This window comes from Salmo salar, chromosome 18 (genome assembly GCF_965601325.2).
Source record: "Salmo salar chromosome 18, fSalSal1, whole genome shotgun sequence".
In the NCBI taxonomy this organism is placed as follows: domain Eukaryota; kingdom Metazoa; phylum Chordata; class Actinopteri; order Salmoniformes; family Salmonidae; genus Salmo; species Salmo salar.
In genome coordinates this window covers 18,892,754-18,910,000 of record NC_138308.1, presented here as the reverse complement: position 1 = coordinate 18,910,000, position 17,247 = coordinate 18,892,754, and the positions used below count along the sequence as shown (strand labels likewise).

Here is a 17,247-nt window from a genome sequence, read left to right as displayed (position 1 = left end):
GAAGGAGAGCGAGATGGAAAGAGAAGGAAAGAGAGAAAGAGAGAGAGAAAGGGTAAGTGAGAGGGAGAGAGAGAAAGGGAGAAAGGGAGTGGGCTTAAGAGAGGTAGCGAGAGAGATGGAGCTTCACACTGGAGGGAGGGATCAACAGAGTGACTGAAAGAAACTGAGATAGAGAGAAGGGGGATGGAGAGATAGTGAATAAGAGAGAGTAAAGGCGACGAGAGATGGGGAACAGGGGACAAAGGGAACTGTCCAAATGGTCTAATGGCCGTTTGTTCTGCTTGTCAGTGTTTGTGATGCGTGTTAGGGCAGTGTGTAGTGTGTGTAATGTGTAGAGTGGGGGATGGGGGTAGCAGTTTTGCATATTATGTGAATGGGCGGGGTATTACATGTGGAACGGTTGGGAGTGTGTTTACATTGCGTTGGGTGTGTGTGCGTGCACATGATGTGTGCGTGCGTCTGTGTGTGACATTGGTTCAGGTAGAGGTGGTATGCTTGGTAAGATGGTAGATGAGCAATAGGAGACGGTGTATGTCTGTGGCCCAGGCTGCCCAAGCTGTTTAAAGCTGGCATACATCTTTGTTTGCCACTGCCACCCGTCCAGACGGAACACAGAGATGTCCCCTCTCTACCCAGATAGATACCCTCTCTACTATCTCTTCCTCCCTGAAATCCTTTCTATTTTACGTGGAAGGCAGATTCCTCTGAATGGGTTCAATATAAAAAAACAATAATGATAATAATGTACCCTTTTTGGAACCAGGTAAAACCATGTTGGGTTCCACGTAGAACCCAAAACGGTTCTATTTGAAACCAACAAGGGTTCTTCAAAGGGGTTCTCATATGGGGACAGCTGAAGCACCCTTTTAAGTTCTAGATAGCACCTTTTTTCTAAGAGTGTACTGTGAGTCTTACAGCTTGGTGTGTGTGTGTGTGTGTTTTAGTTGGTGTTTGTGTGTGTGTTTTAGTTGGTGTTTGTGGGTGTGTTTTAGTTGGTGTTTGTGGGTGTGTTTTAGTTGGTGTGTGTGGGTGTGTTTTAGTTGGTGTTTGTGGGTGTGTTTTAGTTGGTGTTTGTGGGTGTGTTTTAGTTGGTGTTTGTGGGTGTGTTTTAGTTGGTGTGTGTGTGTGTGTTTTAGTTGGTGTTTGTGGGTGTGTTTTAGTTGGTGTTTGTGGGTGTGTTTTAGTTGGTGTGTGTGTGTGTGTTTTAGTTGGTGTGTGTGGGTGTGTTTTAGTTGGTGTTTGTGGGTGTGTTTTAGTTGGTGTTTGTGGGTGTGTTTTAGTTGGTGTGTGTGTGTGTGTGTGTTTTAGTTGGTGTGTGTGTGTGTGTTTTAGTTGGTGTTTGTGGGTGTGTTTTAGTTGGTGTTTGTGGGTGTGTTTTAGTTGGTGTGTGTGTGTGTGTTTTAGTTGGTGTGTGTGGGTGTGTTTTAGTTGGTGTTTGTGGGTGTGTTTTAGTTGGTGTGTGTGTGTGTTTTAGTTGGTGTGTGTGGGTGTGTTTTAGTTGGTGTGTGTGGGTGTGTTTTAGTTGGTGTGTGTGGGTGTGTTTTAGTTGGTGTGTGTGGGTGTGTTTTAGTTGGTGTGTGTGTGTGTGTGTGTGTTTTAGTTGGTGTGTGTGTGTGTGTTTTAGTTGGTGTGGGTGTGTGTGTTTTAGTTGGTGTGTGTGGGTGTGTTTTAGTTGGTGTGTGTGTGTGTGTTTTAGTTGGTGTGTGTGTGTGTGTGTTTTAGTTGGTGTGTGTGGGTGTGTTTTAGTTGGTGTGTGTGTGTGTGTGTGTTTTAGTTGGTGTGTGTGTGTGTGTTTTAGTTGGTGTTTGTGGGTGTGTTTTAGTTGGTGTTTGTGGGTGTGTTTTAGTTGGTGTGTGTGTGTGTGTTTTAGTTGGTGTGTGTGGGTGTGTTTTAGTTGGTGTTTGTGGGTGTGTTTTAGTTGGTATGTGTGTGTGTTTTAGTTGGTGTGTGTGGGTGTGTTTTAGTTGGTGTGTGTGGGTGTGTTTTAGTTGGTGTGTGTGGGTGTGTTTTAGTTGGTGTGTGTGGGTGTGTTTTAGTTGGTGTGTGTGGGTGTGTTTTAGTTGGTGTGTGTGTGTGTGTGTGTTTTAGTTGGTGTGTGTGGGTGTGTTTTAGTTGGTGTGGGTGTGTGTGTTTTAGTTGGTGTGTGTGGGTGTGTTTTAGTTGGTGTGTGTGTGTGTGTTTTAGTTGGTGTGTGTGTGTGTGTGTTTTAGTTGGTGTGTGTGGGTGTGTTTTAGTTGGTGTGGGTGTGTGTGTTTTAGTTGGTGTTTGTGGGTGTGTTTTAGTTGGTGTGTGTGGGTGTGTTTTAGTTGGTGTGTGTGGGTGTGTTTTAGTTGGTGTGTGTGTGTGTGTTTTAGTTGGTGTTTGTGGGTGTGTTTTAGTTGGTGTTTGTGGGTGTGTTTTAGTTGGTGTGTGTGTTTTAGTTGGTGTTTGTGGATGTGTTTTAGTTGGTGTGTGTGTGTGTGTGTTTTAGTTGGTGTTTGTGGGTGTGTTTTAGTTGGTGTGTGTGTGTGTGTTTTAGTTGGTGTTTGTGGGTGTGTTTTATTTTGTGTGTGTGGGTGTGTTTTAGTTGGTGTTTGTGGGTGTGTTTTAGTTGGTGTGTGTGGGTGTGTTTTAGTTGGTGTGTGTGGGTGTGTTTTAGTTGGTGTTTGTGGGTGTGTTTTAGTTGGTGTGTGTGGGTGTGTTTTAGTTGGTGTTTGTGGGTGTGTTTTAGTTGGTGTGTGTGGGTGTGTTTTAGTTGGTGTTTGTGGGTGTGTTTTAGTTGGTGTGTGTGGGTGTGTTTAGTTGGTGTTTGTGGGTGTGTTTTAGTTGGTGTGTGTGTGTGTGTGTGTGTTTAGTTGGTGTTTGTGGGTGTGTTTAGTTGGTGTGTGTGTGTGTGTTTTAGTTGGTGTTTGTGGGTGTGTTTTAGTTGGTGTGTGTGTGTGTTTTAGTTGGTGTTTGTGGGTGTGTTTTAGTTGGTGTGTGTGGGTGTGTTTTAGTTGGTGTGTGTGGGTGTGTTTTAGTTGGTGTTTGTGGGTGTGTTTTAGTTGGTGTGTGTGTGTGTGTGTTTTAGTTGGTGTTTGTGGGTGTGTTTTAGTTGGTGTGTGTGTGTGTGTTTTAGTTGGTGTTTGTGGGTGTGTTTTAGTTGGTGTGTGTGTGTGTGTTTTAGTTGGTGTGTGTGTGTGTGTTTTAGTTGGTGTTTGTGGGTGTGTTTTAGTTGGTGTGTGTGGGTGTGTTTTAGTTGGTGTGTGTGTGTGTGTTTTAGTTGGTGTGTGTGGGTGTGTTTTAGTTGGTGTTTGTGGGTGTGTTTTAGTTGGTGTTTGTGGGTGTGTTTTAGTTGGTGGTTTGTGGGTGTGGTGTGTTGGTGTGGTGTGGGGGTGGTGGGGGTGTGTGTGGGTGGTTGGGTGTGTGGGTGTGTTTTAGTTGGTATGTGTGTGTGTTTTAGTTGGTGTGTGTGGGTGTGTTTTAGTTGGTGTGTGTGGGTGTGTTTTAGTTGGTGTGTGTGGGTGTGTTTTAGTTGGTGTGTGTGGGTGTGTTTTAGTTGGTGTGTGTGGGTGTGTTTTAGTTGGTGTGTGTGTGTGTGTGTGTTTTAGTTGGTGTGTGTGTGGTGTGTGTTTTAGTTGGTGTGTGTGGGTGTGTTTTAGTTGGTGTGTGTGGGTGTGTTTTAGTTGGTGTGTGTGTGTGTGTGTTTTAGGTGGTGTGTGTGGGTGTGTTTTAGTTGGTGTGTGTGTGTGTGTGTTTTAGTTGGTGTGTGTGGGTGTGTTTTAGTTGGTGTGTGTGGGTGTGTTTTAGTTGGTGTGTGTGGGTGTGTTTTAGTTGGTGTGTGTGTGTGTGTTTTAGTTGGTGTTTGTGGGTGTGTTTAGTTGGTGTTTGTGGGTGTGTTTTAGTTGGTGTGTGTGTTTTAGTTGGTGTTTGTGGATGTGTTTTAGTTGGTGTGTGTGTGTGTGTGTTTTAGTTGGTGTTTGTGGGTGTGTTTTAGTTGGTGTGTGTGTGTGTGTTTTAGTTGGTGTTTGTGGGTGTGTTTTATTTGTGTGTGTGGGTGTGTTTTAGTTGGTGTTTGTGGGTGTGTTTTAGTTGGTGTGTGTGGGTGTGTTTTAGTTGGTGTGTGTGGGTGTGTTTTAGTTGGTGTTTGTGGGTGTGTTTTAGTTGGTGTGTGTGGGTGTGTTTTAGTTGGTGTTTGTGGGTGTGTTTTAGTTGGTGTGTGTGGGTGTGTTTTAGTTGGTGTTTGTGGGTGTGTTTTAGTTGGTGTGTGTGGGTGTGTTTTAGTTGGTGTTTGTGGGTGTGTTTTAGTTGGTGTGTGTGTGTGTGTGTGTGTTTTAGTTGGTGTTTGTGGGTGTGTTTTAGTTGGTGTGTGTGTGTGTGTTTTAGTTGGTGTTTGTGGGTGTGTTTTAGTTGGTGTGTGTGTGTGTTTTAGTTGGTGTTTGTGGGTGTGTTTTAGTTGGTGTGTGTGGGTGTGTTTTAGTTGGTGTGTGTGGGTGTGTTTTAGTTGGTGTTTGTGGGTGTGTTTTAGTTGGTGTGTGTGTGTGTGTGTTTTAGTTGGTGTTTGTGGGTGTGTTTTAGTTGGTGTGTGTGTGTGTGTTTTAGTTGGTGTTTGTGGGTGTGTTTTAGTTGGTGTGTGTGTGTGTGTTTTAGTTGGTGTGTGTGTGTGTGTTTTAGTTGGTGTTTGTGGGTGTGTTTTAGTTGGTGTGTGTGGGTGTGTTTTAGTTGGTGTGTGTGTGTGTGTTTAGTTGGTGTGTGTGGGTGTGTTTTAGTTGGTGTTTGTGGGTGTGTTTTAGTTGGTGTGTGTGTGTGTGTGTTTTAGTTGGTGTTTGTGGGTGTGTTTTAGTTGGTGTTTGTGGGTGTGTTTTAGTTGGTGTGTGTGTGTGTGTGTTTTAGTTGGTGTTTGTGGGTGTGTTTTAGTTGGTGTGTGTGTGTTTTAGTTGGTGTTTGTGGGTGTGTTTTAGTTGGTGTGTGTGTGTGTGTTTTAGTTGGTGTGTGTGGGTGTGTTTTAGTTGGTGTGTGTGGGTGTGTTTTAGTTGGTGTGTGTGGGTGTGTTTTAGTTGGTGTGTGTGGGTGTGTGTGTGTTTTAGTTGGTGTGGGTGTGTGTTAGTTGGTGTGTGTGTGTGTGTATTTTAGTTGGTGTGTGTGGGTGTGTTAGTTGGTGTGGGTGTGTGTTACTTGGTGTGTGTGTGTGTGTGTATTTTAGTTGGTGTGTGTGGGTGTGTGTTAGTTGGTGTGTGTGTGTTTATTTTAGTTGGTGTGTGTGGGTGTGTGTTAGTTGGTGTGTGTGTGTATTTTAGTTGATGTTTGTGGGTGTGTTTTAGATGGTGTGTGTGGGTGTGTGTGTTTTAGATGGTGTGTGTGTGTGTTTTAGATGGTGTGTGTGGGTGTGTTTTAGATGGTGTGTGTGTGGGTGTGTTTTAGATGGTGTGTGTGGGTGTGTTTTAGATGGTGTGTGTGGGTGTGTTTTAGATTGTGTGTGTGGGTGTGTTTTAGATGGTGTGTGTGGGTGTGTCTTCACAGCTTGGTACAGTGGAGATATTTTAGGCCTGTAAAGCGATCTGCTCAGAGTGGTGTGTTTCCCTTGAGAGATGCAGTAAGCAGGGGAAGTTTCAGCACACGTTTCCTTCCATCCAGTCTCATGTTTCACTATCAAACCTCACTGACTTTCTGTGTGTGTGTGTGTGTGTGTGTGTGTGTGTGTGTGTGTGTGTGTGTGTGTGTGTGTGTGTGTGTGTGTGTGTGTGTGTGTGCCACCTCTGTGTGTGTGCCAAGCTTTCTGCCACCTTCGCACATCTAACACTGCCCTAGTGCCTCAGTAGTGTCCTCAGCTTTAATCAGGTTTAATACTTTTTTTACATTTACATTTAAGTCATTTAGCAGACGCTCTTATCCAGAGCGACTTACAAATTGGTGGATTCACCTTATGATATCCAGTGGAACAACCACTTTACAATAGTGCATCTAAATCTTTTAAGGGGGGGGGGTTAGAAGGATTACTTTATCCTATCCTAGGTATTCCTTAAAGAGGTGGGGTTTCAGGTGTCTCCGGAAGGTGGTGATTGACTCCGCTGTCCTGGCGTCGTGAGGGAGCTTGTTCCACCATTGGGGTGCCAGAGCAGCGAACAGTTTTGACTGGGCTGAGCGGGAACTGTGCTTCCTCAGAGGTAGGGAGGCGAGCAGGCCAGAGGTGGATGAACGCAGTGCCCTCGTTTGGGTGTAGGGCCTGATCAGAGCCTGAAGGTACGGAGGTGCCGTTCCCCTCACAGCTCCGTAGGCAAGCACCATGGTCTTGTAGCAGATGCGAGCTTCAACTGGAAGCCAGTGGAGAGAGCGGAGGAGCGGGGTGCGTGAGAGAACTTGGGAAGGTTGAACACCAGACAGGCTGCGGCGTTCTGGATGAGTTGTAGGGGTTTAATGGCACAGGCAGGGAGCCCAGCCAACAGCGAGTTGCAGTAATCCAGACGGGAGATGACAAGTGCCTGGATTAGGACCTGCGCCGCTTCCTGTGTGAGGCAGGGTCGTACTCTGTGAATGTTGTAGAGCATGAACCTACAGGATCGGGTCACCGCCTTGATGTTAGTAGAGAACGACAGGGTGTTGTCCAGGGTCACGCCAAGGTTCTTAGCACTCTGGGAGGAGGACACAATGGAGTTGTCAACCGTGATGGCGAGATCATGGAACGGGCAGTCCTTCCCCGGGAGGAAGAGCAGCTCCGTCTTGCCGAGGTTCAGCTTGAGGTGGTGATCCGTCATCCACACTGATATGTCTGCCAGACATGCAGAGATGCGATTCGCCACCTGGTTATCAGAAGGGGGAAAGGAGAAGATTAATTGTGTGTCGTCTGCATAGCAATGATAGGAGAGACCATGTGAGGATATGACAGAGCCAAGTGACCTGGTGTATAGCGAGAATAGGAGAGGGCCTAGAACAGAGCCCTGGGGGACACCAGTGGTGAGAGCACGTGGTGCGGAGACAGATTCTCGCCACACCACCTGGTAGGAGCGACCTGTCAGGTAGGACGCAATCCAAGCGTGGGCCGCGCCGGAGATGCCCAACTCGGAGAGGGTGGAGAGGAGGATCTGATGGTTCACCGTATCAAAGGCAGCAGATAGGTCTAGGAGGATGAGAGCAGAGGAGAGAGAGTTAGCTTTAGCAGTGCGGAGAGCCTCCGTGACACAGAGAAGAGCAGTCTCAGTTGAATGACCAGTCTTGAAACCTGACTGATTTGGATCAAGAAGGTCATTCTGAGAGAGATAGCAAGAGAGCTGGCCAAGGACGGCACACTCAAGAGTTTTGGAGAGAAAATAAAGCAGGGAAACTGGTCTGTAGTTGTTGACATCGGAGGGATCGAGTGTAGGTTTTTTCAGAAGGGGTGCAACTCTCGCTCTCTTGAAGACGGAAGGGACGTAGCTAGCGGTCAAGGATGAGATGATGAGCGAGGTGAGGTAAGGGAGAAGGTCTCCGGAAATGGTCTGGAGAAGAGAGGAGGGGATAGGGTCAAGTGGGCAGGTTGGGCGGCCGGCCGTCACAAGACGCGAGATTTCATCTGGAGAGAGAGGGGAGAAAGAGGTCAAAGCACAGGGTAGGGCAGTGTGAGCAGGACCAGCGGTGTCGTTTGACTTAACAAACGAGGATCGGATGTCGTCAACTTTCAAAATGGTTGACAAAGTCATCCGCAGAGAGGGAGGAGGGGGGGGGGGGGGGAGGGGGAGGAGGATTCAGGAGGGAGGAGTGTGTGTGTGTGTATGTGTGTGTGTGTGTGTGTGTGTGTGTGTGTGTGTGTGTGTGTGTGTGTGTGTGTGTGAAGTGAGTGTGTTGACATGGAAGTAGGGAGGGTGTACTATGTTAGAGCATGTGTGATGGCAGTATGTGTGTGTATAATGTGGGGTGATATGATGTATCTTTGTGTATAATGTGGGGTGATATAGTGTATGTGTGTGTATAATGTGGGGTGATATGGTATATCTGTGTGTATAATGTGGGTTGACATAGTATATGTGTGTATAATGTGGGGTGATACAGTATATGTGTGTATAATGTGGGGTGATACAGTATATGTGTGTATAATGTGGGGTGATATAGTATATGTGTGTATAATGTGGGGTGATATAGTATATGTGTGTGTATAATGTGGGGTGATATAGTGTATGTGTGTGTATAATGTGGGGTGATATGGTATATCTGTGTGTATAATGTGGGTTGATATAGTATATGTGTGTATAATGTGGGGTGATACAGTATATGTGTGTATAATGTGGGGTGACACAGTATATGTGTGTATAATGTGGGGTGATACAGTATATGTGTGTATAATGTGGGGTGATATAGTATATGTGTGTATAATGTGGGGTGATATAGTATATGTGTGTGTATAATGTGGGGTAATATGGTGTATGTGTGTGTATGTCTGGCACAGTGTGTGTGTGGGAGCTCACTTTCTCTCTCTCTTCCTCCTTCTTCCTCTCTTGTTCTCTGATGGCTCATTGCTGCTTACATGGCTCGGACATTTCCCAGTGTTAAAAGCTGGCAGCATGTAACATTACTGCTCTCTCTTCTCTCTCTCTCTCTCTCTCTCTCTCTCTCTCTCTCTCTTTCTCCTATCTTTCTCTCCCTCACTCCTGTTTCTCTCCGTCTGCGATCTAAACAGACTGCTGCCAATCTCTACAGTCATCTGTCTCTCTCTATGTCTCTCTGTCTGTCTCTCTGTCTCTGTCTCTGTCTGTCTGTCTCTCTCTGTCTCTGTCTGTCACTGTCTGTTTCTGTCTGTCTCTCTCTCTCTGTCTCTGTCTCTCTATCTCTGTCTGTCTCTCTCTCCCTCACACATTCTGTCTCTATCCACCTTCCTCAACTCTTTCGCTGAGCTCTGGGTAGTCTTCTTCAATGAACTGAGCAATGCCTGAATTACAAGCAGGCTGTTAGGGCACTCGGAAGCCTAGATTTCAGACACTTCCAATCATTTCAACTTTTTCCAAGGCTCTTGCACATCAATAAATGTATATGTGAGAAGAAACAACTCTCAATGAAAACGAAAATAATACATAGGGGCAAGGTGGCATCAATTAGCAGACATTTTTGACTATTCTAATTGTCCATAATTTACCAGCTAATGCTAGTCTTCCCAATCTGTGGGTGGTGAAAGATAAGTGTGTGTGTGCGTGCGTGCATCTGTGTGTGTGAATTCTTCCAGTGCTCAGACAGCGTGCTAGACCCAGACAGAACACAAAGGGGTCTGAGTGTCTTAACAGGATTATTCTACCCAACCGCCGAGTCTCACGCCTTTCACTCACTCACCCCCTTCTCACACAACCCAGTAGCAACTGTTAGCCTCTCACGTACACACATGCTCACACACGTAGAGTCTTTCTCTCTGCACACCGTTCTACCTCACACACTATATATAGTATATCCGCCACAAAAAGAAGAGAAAAGGTTGTGTAAGAAATATGTCATTGGGAAATATGACACCTCACACACACGCACGGCTTCGCGCGCGCACACACACACACACGCATGCATGCACACACACTGAGACACGCACACACACGGATACACACACAGCACACTAACTGATGGCTTTTTGTTGTTGACAGTGTTGACCCTTAGTTTTTTGGATCTGCAAGTAAATTGCAGTTGGGGAGGATAAAAGCGGGAAGGTAAACCATAAATCCCTTTTAGTGTTGTCTCTCATTTTCTGGGTTCCTACTGCTCGTCATTAGCATGAGTATGGAAGCTTTAGTGACTGACCCCTCTGTTGATTCAATGGACTATACAGCCCTTTATCACAAAATTGCTTTTTATCTGGAAATGTATCCTGGATAATTATTGCCAATGTGATATTTATCTTGTCTGGCATGCTTGCAGAGCTAAATATTTGGCTTGTCATTCTGAGAATAAAGTAGATGGATACATTTTCTATTTAATTTGCATCAAATTGCTCATTTTAATAGGCAAATAATAAAACGTTAATTTCCTGTATATTTTTTCCTTTTTAGTGAAATTATATGGTCTAAGGCTCACCTGTTAGAGCTTCTTCTTCAGGCTCGTTTGAGGCTCGCCCTAGTCTCGTTTGAGGCTCGCCCTAGTCTCGTTTGAGGCTCGCCTTAGTCTCGATTGAGGCTCGCCCTAGTCTCGTTTGAGGCTCGCCCTAGTCTCATTTGAGGCTCGCCTTAGTCTCGTTTGAGGCTCGCCTTAGTCTCGTTTGAGCCTCGCCTTAGTCTCGTTTGAGGCTCGCCTTAGTCTCGTTTGAGCCTCGCCTTAGTCTCGTTTGAGGCTCTCCTTAGTCTCGTTTGAGGCTCGCCTTAATCTCGTTTGAGGCTTGTGCGAGTCTCCTTGTGTCTCCTGTGTCGTCTGAGAGTGCTACAGTAATTATTCTGAAAGGGAACCAGCCTGTAGAGGGTCCCTGGGTATATGCGCTGAATGACTCACAGGTGGACCAAGATACCACAAAACACCCCACTCTCGTTGTGTTTTACGTTTCAGCATTAATCTGTTTACTGTCTAAATGTTTGTATTTCTGTGTGTGTGTGTGTGTGTGTGTGTGTGTGTGTGTGTGTGTGTGTGTGTGTGTGTGTGTGTGTGTGTGTGTGTGTGTGTGTGTGTGTGTGTGTGTGTGTGGCATGTGTGGGCATTTAGGAGAATCTGTGTATTTAGGCTAGCAGAGCAGTGGAGCAGAAATCTTTATTGGATAATCAGTACTGGGTTTTTCTCATAGCCGCGTGTGTGTGTGAGCCCGCGTGCATGTACATGCCTGTGTGTGTGACTGTGCATGAGTCTGCATCCATATAACTGGTTTCATATTGAAAGGCTTTCAGCGGCGGCCCGTTTATGATCTAATCTTGCAAATGAGCTGATGGAGGAGCGGGCTGGCCTTAATGAGATTACACATGCATTGTGAAGCGGACCACAGGTCATTGTCAGAGAGCCATTCAAAGTCAATTATTGATTTAAATGTTCCTTTGCTGTCACAAGCGGCGGAATACTTCACTGGGCCGCGATTGAGAGGGCAGTTCTATTTATGCACCGCAAGAGGCTTTTCTTTTTGTGTGTGTGTGTGTGTGTGTGTGTGTGTGTGTGTGTGTGTGTGCGCACCACCATTCAGAGTAAAGGATTATAACACAGTTATACTGTCTGTGTCGATGTGACTTCTGTCTAAATGAACAAATCCAAAATTAGAGGCATACACTTCTTAGTCCTCCTTAGTACTGTAGTAGTATCTGCTATGCTTAGTGGGGGTGTGTTTCTCGGGTTAGGGGTTATTTCTGTACATCAATGGGAGTGGGTTTTCTGCGGAGTGTGTTCTCTGCGGGGACAGCGGTCATTGTTTGCTTTGTAGCAAGCTGAGAGGCTGCTCACAGTCACCCGGGATAACAGTGTCCCATAGTAGGCTAGAGGAAGCTACGACCTCCCGATTTTTAGGGGCTTTCTTAAAATATATTTGATCCATAAGACAGTCAAGCACGAGTCAAATGCAGCACAGCTGAATGGAGCTGAACTCTCTAACTCATTTCCTTTGGGATCAGTAATGTATATTATTGAATGAATTGATTGATGTTGTGAACATGAGTCTAACTCTGTGTCCCCTCTTCCTCTCTGTCCCCCTGCAGGTAAGGAAGAGCCCAGTACCTACACCTGCACCACCTGTAAACAGGCCTACGGCAGCGCCTGGTTCCTGCTCCAGCACGCCCAGAATACCCATGGCTTCCGCATCTACCTGGAGAGCGAACATGGCCATGGCAGCCCCCTCACCCCCCGCATGGGCAGACCCTCCTCCCTGGGCGGGGGTGCAGACTGCCCCTCACAGCCCCCCCTCCACGGCCTCCACCTGCCCTCCGAGGCCAGCCCCTTTAGCCTCCTCCGCATCCCAGGATCAGGCTCGGGGGGCCGGGACGGAGGGGGTGGACAGCAGCGTTTCCCCCCGACGCCGCCGCTCTTCAGCCCCCCTCCGCGCCACCACCTGGACCCCCACCACCTGAGCCCAGAGGAGCTGGCGCTGGCAGCCCACCATCCGAGTGCCTTCGACAGGGTGCTGCGCCTCAACCCTCCCATGCCCCTGGACCCACCATCGGCCATGGACTTCTCCCGCCGGCTGAGGGAGCTGGCGGGCAACACCTCAGGGTCCACTCCCCCCCACTCTCCCAACCGGCCCAGCCCTATGCAACGGCTGCTCCAACCATTCCAGTCCGGTGGAGGAGGTGGAGGATGTGGCGGTGGGGGCAAGCCTCCCTACCTGTCCACCCCCCCTCCCCTTCCTCCCTCCATGCAGTCCCCTTCGGGTTCCCATACCACCCCCAGCACCCCGCTGCCCCCCTCAGGCCCCCAGCCTTCCACTCCTCTGAAGACCAAGTCGTGCGAGTTCTGCGGCAAGAGCTTCAAGTTCCAGAGTAATCTCATCGTGCACCGGCGCAGCCACACGGGCGAGAAGCCCTACAAGTGCAGTCTGTGTGACCACGCCTGCACCCAGGCCAGCAAACTCAAGCGCCACATGAAGACACACATGCACAAGTCGGGCTCGCCCAACGCCGAAAAGTCAGAAGATGGGCTCTCTGCAGCCTCCTCACCCGAGCCGGGCACCAGCGAGCGAATGGGCAGCGCCAGCAGCGCCCTCAAGTCAGTGGTGGCCAAGCTTAAGAGTGAGAACAACCGCCTGCGCCGGGAGAATGGCGAGGAGGAGGAGGAAGAAGAGGAGGAGGAGGAAGAGGAGGAAGAAGAAGAAGAGGGGGAAGAGGAGGAAGAGGAGGGGGAGGAGGAGGAAGAAGAGAAAGTGGATGGAGCTAGGAGGAACAACAACAGCTACCACTTCAGCTTGAGTCTGGAGGCAGCGCGGCACCATGAGAACAATGGCAGCATTGGGAACGGGGAGGTTGTGGGTCGTCTGGTAGGAGGAGATGAGGGTTCCATCCCTCGCTCGCTGCCTGAAGTGATGCAGGGCATGGGGTTGGCGGCCAGCATGCAGCACTTCAGCGAAGCCTTTCACGCACACAAGCGCAGCGCGCTGGGCCAAGAAAACCACACACACCATCACCAAAACCGCGAGCACACACAACGGCAGATGTGTGACAAGGATTCAGCGCTGGAGTCGGACCGCGGCGAGGGGGGCTGCATATCGGCTGTGACCATCAACGGGCGCGGCACATCCCCCAGCGAAGCTGCCTCGGTGGGCCTCTCCAAGAAGCTGCTCCTGGGCAGCCCCAGCCCCCTCAGCCCCTTCTCCAAACGCATCAAGCTGGAGAAGGAGTTTGACTTGCCTACACCCACCATCCCCAACACAGAAAACGTCTACTCCCAGTGGCTGGCCGGATACGCTGCCTCCCGACAATTCAAGGACCCCTTTCTGAACTTCCCGGGGGACTCCAGACAATCGCCCTTTGCCTCTTCTCCCTCGGAGCACTCGTCGGAGAATGGCAGCCTGCGCTTCTCCACCCCGCCTGGGGAACTGGATGGGGGGGTGTCGGGCCGCAGCGGGACGGGGAGCGGGGGGAGCACGCCCCACCTTGGGGCTCCGCTGACTCGACCTGGCTCCAAGGACAGCAGCCGTCGCAGCGACACCTGTGAGTACTGTGGCAAGATTTTTAAGAACTGCAGCAACCTAACGGTGCACCGGCGCAGCCACACGGGAGAGAGGCCCTACAAGTGTGGGCTGTGCAACTACGCCTGCGCCCAAAGCAGCAAGCTCACACGCCACATGAAGACACACGGGCAGATCGGCAAGGACGTGTTCAAGTGTGAGATCTGTCAGATGCCCTTCAGCGTGTACAGTACCTTGGAGAAACACATGAAAAAATGGCACAGTGACCGCCCCTTGAGTGCCGAAATTAAGTCGGAGTAGTGGGGGTTTCATCAGCCCTCCCTCCCTCCCCAGTCCCCTGTACATTCTCCCTTCTTCTTTCACCAGTCCGGTGGAAGCTAAGACAACGTGCTCTGGACCAGCACACCCCGTTTCCATTACTCCTTGAATGCATGATCTGTATCGGGGCAATACTATTGCATTGACGCAAAACTTCGAGCCTTTCTCTTGTGCAATAATTTACATGTTGTGTACTTATTTTCTTTTTCGATTATCCTTTCCCATTTTTGATAATTAGACAGCATGCATGGTATGTTTTGGCTAATTAAAAAAACAATGAAATTGTCCCTGGTTGGTTAGTTGTTGAGTAAAATGTGTTGCTGTTTTCTTGTTCTGTTTTTATTTCAAAAAAGAAAAGACAAGAATGAAACGACCATGCTGCATACCACATATCATGTACAGTCTTCAGCTTAACCCTCTCTGGACGACCTGGGAATCGCACTTAACCTTCATCTTTCTAAAATATGTTCTGTCCCCATGGGGTTAAAGAATCATCTATGAATTGGCTTGATTACTAAAGGCAAAGCAGTGACAGCCTTTGGATTACTTCAAAAAGACGAGGATGATTTAAGATTTGAATTTGTACTATCATTTGGTAAAACAAAAAAAAAGAGTGCCTTTGATATCTTGAAACTGCATTGGTTAATAATCTTCCTATCTGCTATGTATTATAGTATCTTTAAATTGTGAAGTTTTCAGCAGGCACGGTACAGGCAGTATTGTGTATAACTGAACTGTTTGTATATTTAATTTCTGGTACGGAGGTACTGAACACAAAGATGCTCTGTAATGTACAATCCTAAATTCGTGGGACTTTTATAGTGTTGTGAGGACTTGAGAGCTGGCATGTATTTGCAGTAGCACAAACCTATGATGCTGCTTGGATTTAGCAGTGCGGGTGCAGGCAGTGTCTAAGCTCCCAGCACACCAGACGATACGAGGACATTCAAATGAAAACAAGCTAGTCAGAAAAGTTACAAATAATTAGAAGCTAACAGAATGGTTGGGGGGAGATGTCTTTCTTCTTTTTTTTCTTTTTTCTTTCTTTTTTTGACAATACATTTAAACGTTCTATCCATCTATGAATTGCCTAAACTTAAAAGAAAAGAAGAAAATCTTTAAGAAAGGCAGTTGTACCCATGCCAGGGCTCTTGAAAAGGAGGTGGAGACAATATAATCATACAGGGGTTTGTAATACAGGGCAGATGTACCTTTATTAGCTTCCTGTTTTTGTACTGTTTGCTGTTTGTGTTGACGTGAAAGGAGTTTTTTTTCCTCGTTGAGTTGCAGACATCCGCCCCAGTCGATGGTGAAAGAGCACTTGTCACTCTGCCTCAGAGTCTGTACAGATACTCTAAAAATGTCTAACGTTGGTACAACGTCGGTACAGCGGTCGAGTCTAAAGTTAGACTGTCATTTATAGGACAAAATTGTCCTATAATTGCACTGTTCAATTTTCCCAGTTTACAGGTATACGCTTAAGGGAAAACTTGCTAAAATGCTGACTGATGACTAAAATTCCGTTGTTTTATATAGTGACGAATACAGAATCTGTTGCCAGCCACTCCACCCCCCACCCCTTGACCCTTATCCTTCACCTCTGACCATTGTTATTTAACCCCAAGAAACCCCAGCAAAGCACTCAGTGGTGTGACTGGGTAAAAACTCCCTCAGCTAGATAACAAACTTGCTGCTCACACTGCAAGATATTTTTTTTTTGTACAAATCTTTTTCTTTTTTTGGTATAGATATTAAAATGACATTTTTTTTTATAACACGTCATTATCTTTAGGGGAAACTGTATTTAAGTTTGTTGTTGTTTCTCTTTTCCTCTCTGTCTTGGTGGTGTTCAAGACCCGATCACAGTATATATAGATTGGAGAAAAAAAATCAGTGACTTTTTATTTTGCCTTGGCTCTTCGCGGCTCTTCAGGTTGAATAAAATTTGCATTGGGGAAAGGCTTAAGATTATATATGAATATATAACAGAGAACTTAAATATAGGAAGATGCACACTCATGTCAATTCCTATGCTTAAACACATTTATGGTCTACTTTTTTCTGTATGTCTAGAATGGTATTTGAATTCAATGTTCACTTAGCGTAGGCACTATAGTATTTATATTGAGGCTCGTATTTTTAACTGTTGCTTGTTCTCTTCAAAGGTATTTACGTACCTTTTTTGGTAGTGAAAAAAAAAACAAGCTGCCACGGTATATATTTTTAATTTGGCAGGATAATATAGTGCGAATTATTTGTATGTTTAAAGAAATGAAAGAAAACCCAATAAAAAAAAATATTAAGTATGTGGCATTGGGCGCAGTGGGCCATAAGATGGCTGCCACGCTGCGCTGGTTCCTGCTCTCACCGGTGGTTGTACATATCTTCTTTGGTTTGGTTTGGACCTCCTCCCCCTGCTGCCATTCTGTAAGCATTAATGCAAGCTGACGTCGGGCTGTTTTGTTTTGTGCTTCTGTCTTTCCCACCTATCCCACCTGACTACATTCCAACATCTTAAGAAGAAAAAAAATGAACTTACTTCATATGCAGTACATCGATTTAAAAAAGCGTCAAAATAAATGAATTTGAAAAATAATCAATGTTTTGCAGGGTTTTTTTCATTGCCAAATACTAAATGGTGCTTTATATTTAGATTGGATATACTTTCATATGCAAAGCATATTTAAAAATGAAAATGAAATGGAGACGTGGAGAAGCCTGCTTGAGTTGAGACTTTTTTGTAAATGGCAATGCGGAATATTTTGTTATCAGCATTTTCTATTCTTGTTCTGAGAGCTGTTTGTTGTAACTTGAACTTCACCTTTATCTTTTACTATGGGAGTTACTATTTATTATTACCTATGCTCTGTTCAAAACAGAGGCATGGAATGAATCATTTTTTGTTTTACTTTTTCTTTTTGGTTATAATATTATTTCTTTATTTTTGAAAGAGTGGCCCAAGGTCATTGGACAAATGTATCTCTTTTTGTTGTATTTTGTTTCTGGTCTCTGTTCAGTTGTATTGGGAAAACCACTGTCTGTGTTCTGGCAGTTGTCTGCATTATCCTGTTCACACACCCATTTTGTCCCTTTATTGAAAAACAATTAATAAAAAAAAAACGAAAGTATAATTCTGTTGTTTGTGCATCTTGTGGCTAGATATTTGGAGCAGACCAAGTGTGTGGATGACGTGGAATGGTAACAAATACATCAAACACGTGGTTTCCAGGTGTTTGATCCCATTCCATTTGCTCCGTTCCGGCCATTATTATGAGCCGTCCTCCCCTCAGCAGCCTCCTGTGATTCATGCGTGTGTGTGTGTGTGTTTGTTTGTGTGTCACGATTGTCTAGAGTATGCATATGGCCTATATGAAATGGGGACCATATTGGTGTCATGGTTGCCGTCCCCAGCCAGTCATACTGCTTCTACAGCATGTGTGTCTAAA

General features: G+C 46.4%; 1 protein-coding gene across 1 annotated transcript in view; it reads left to right on the top strand.

The window, feature by feature from the left end:
* bcl11aa (BCL11 transcription factor A a) overlaps positions 1-16,932 on the top strand; it is a 54,174-nt gene extending 37,242 nt beyond the window's left edge. The window contains exon 3 of the mRNA XM_014154599.3: positions 11,562-16,932. Within this exon, the coding sequence (XP_014010074.1) occupies positions 11,562-13,783 (2,222 nt within the window). The 3' untranslated portion in view covers positions 13,784-16,932. The remainder of the gene's footprint in view (positions 1-11,561) is intronic.
* Positions 16,933-17,247: the final 315 nt, after the last annotated feature.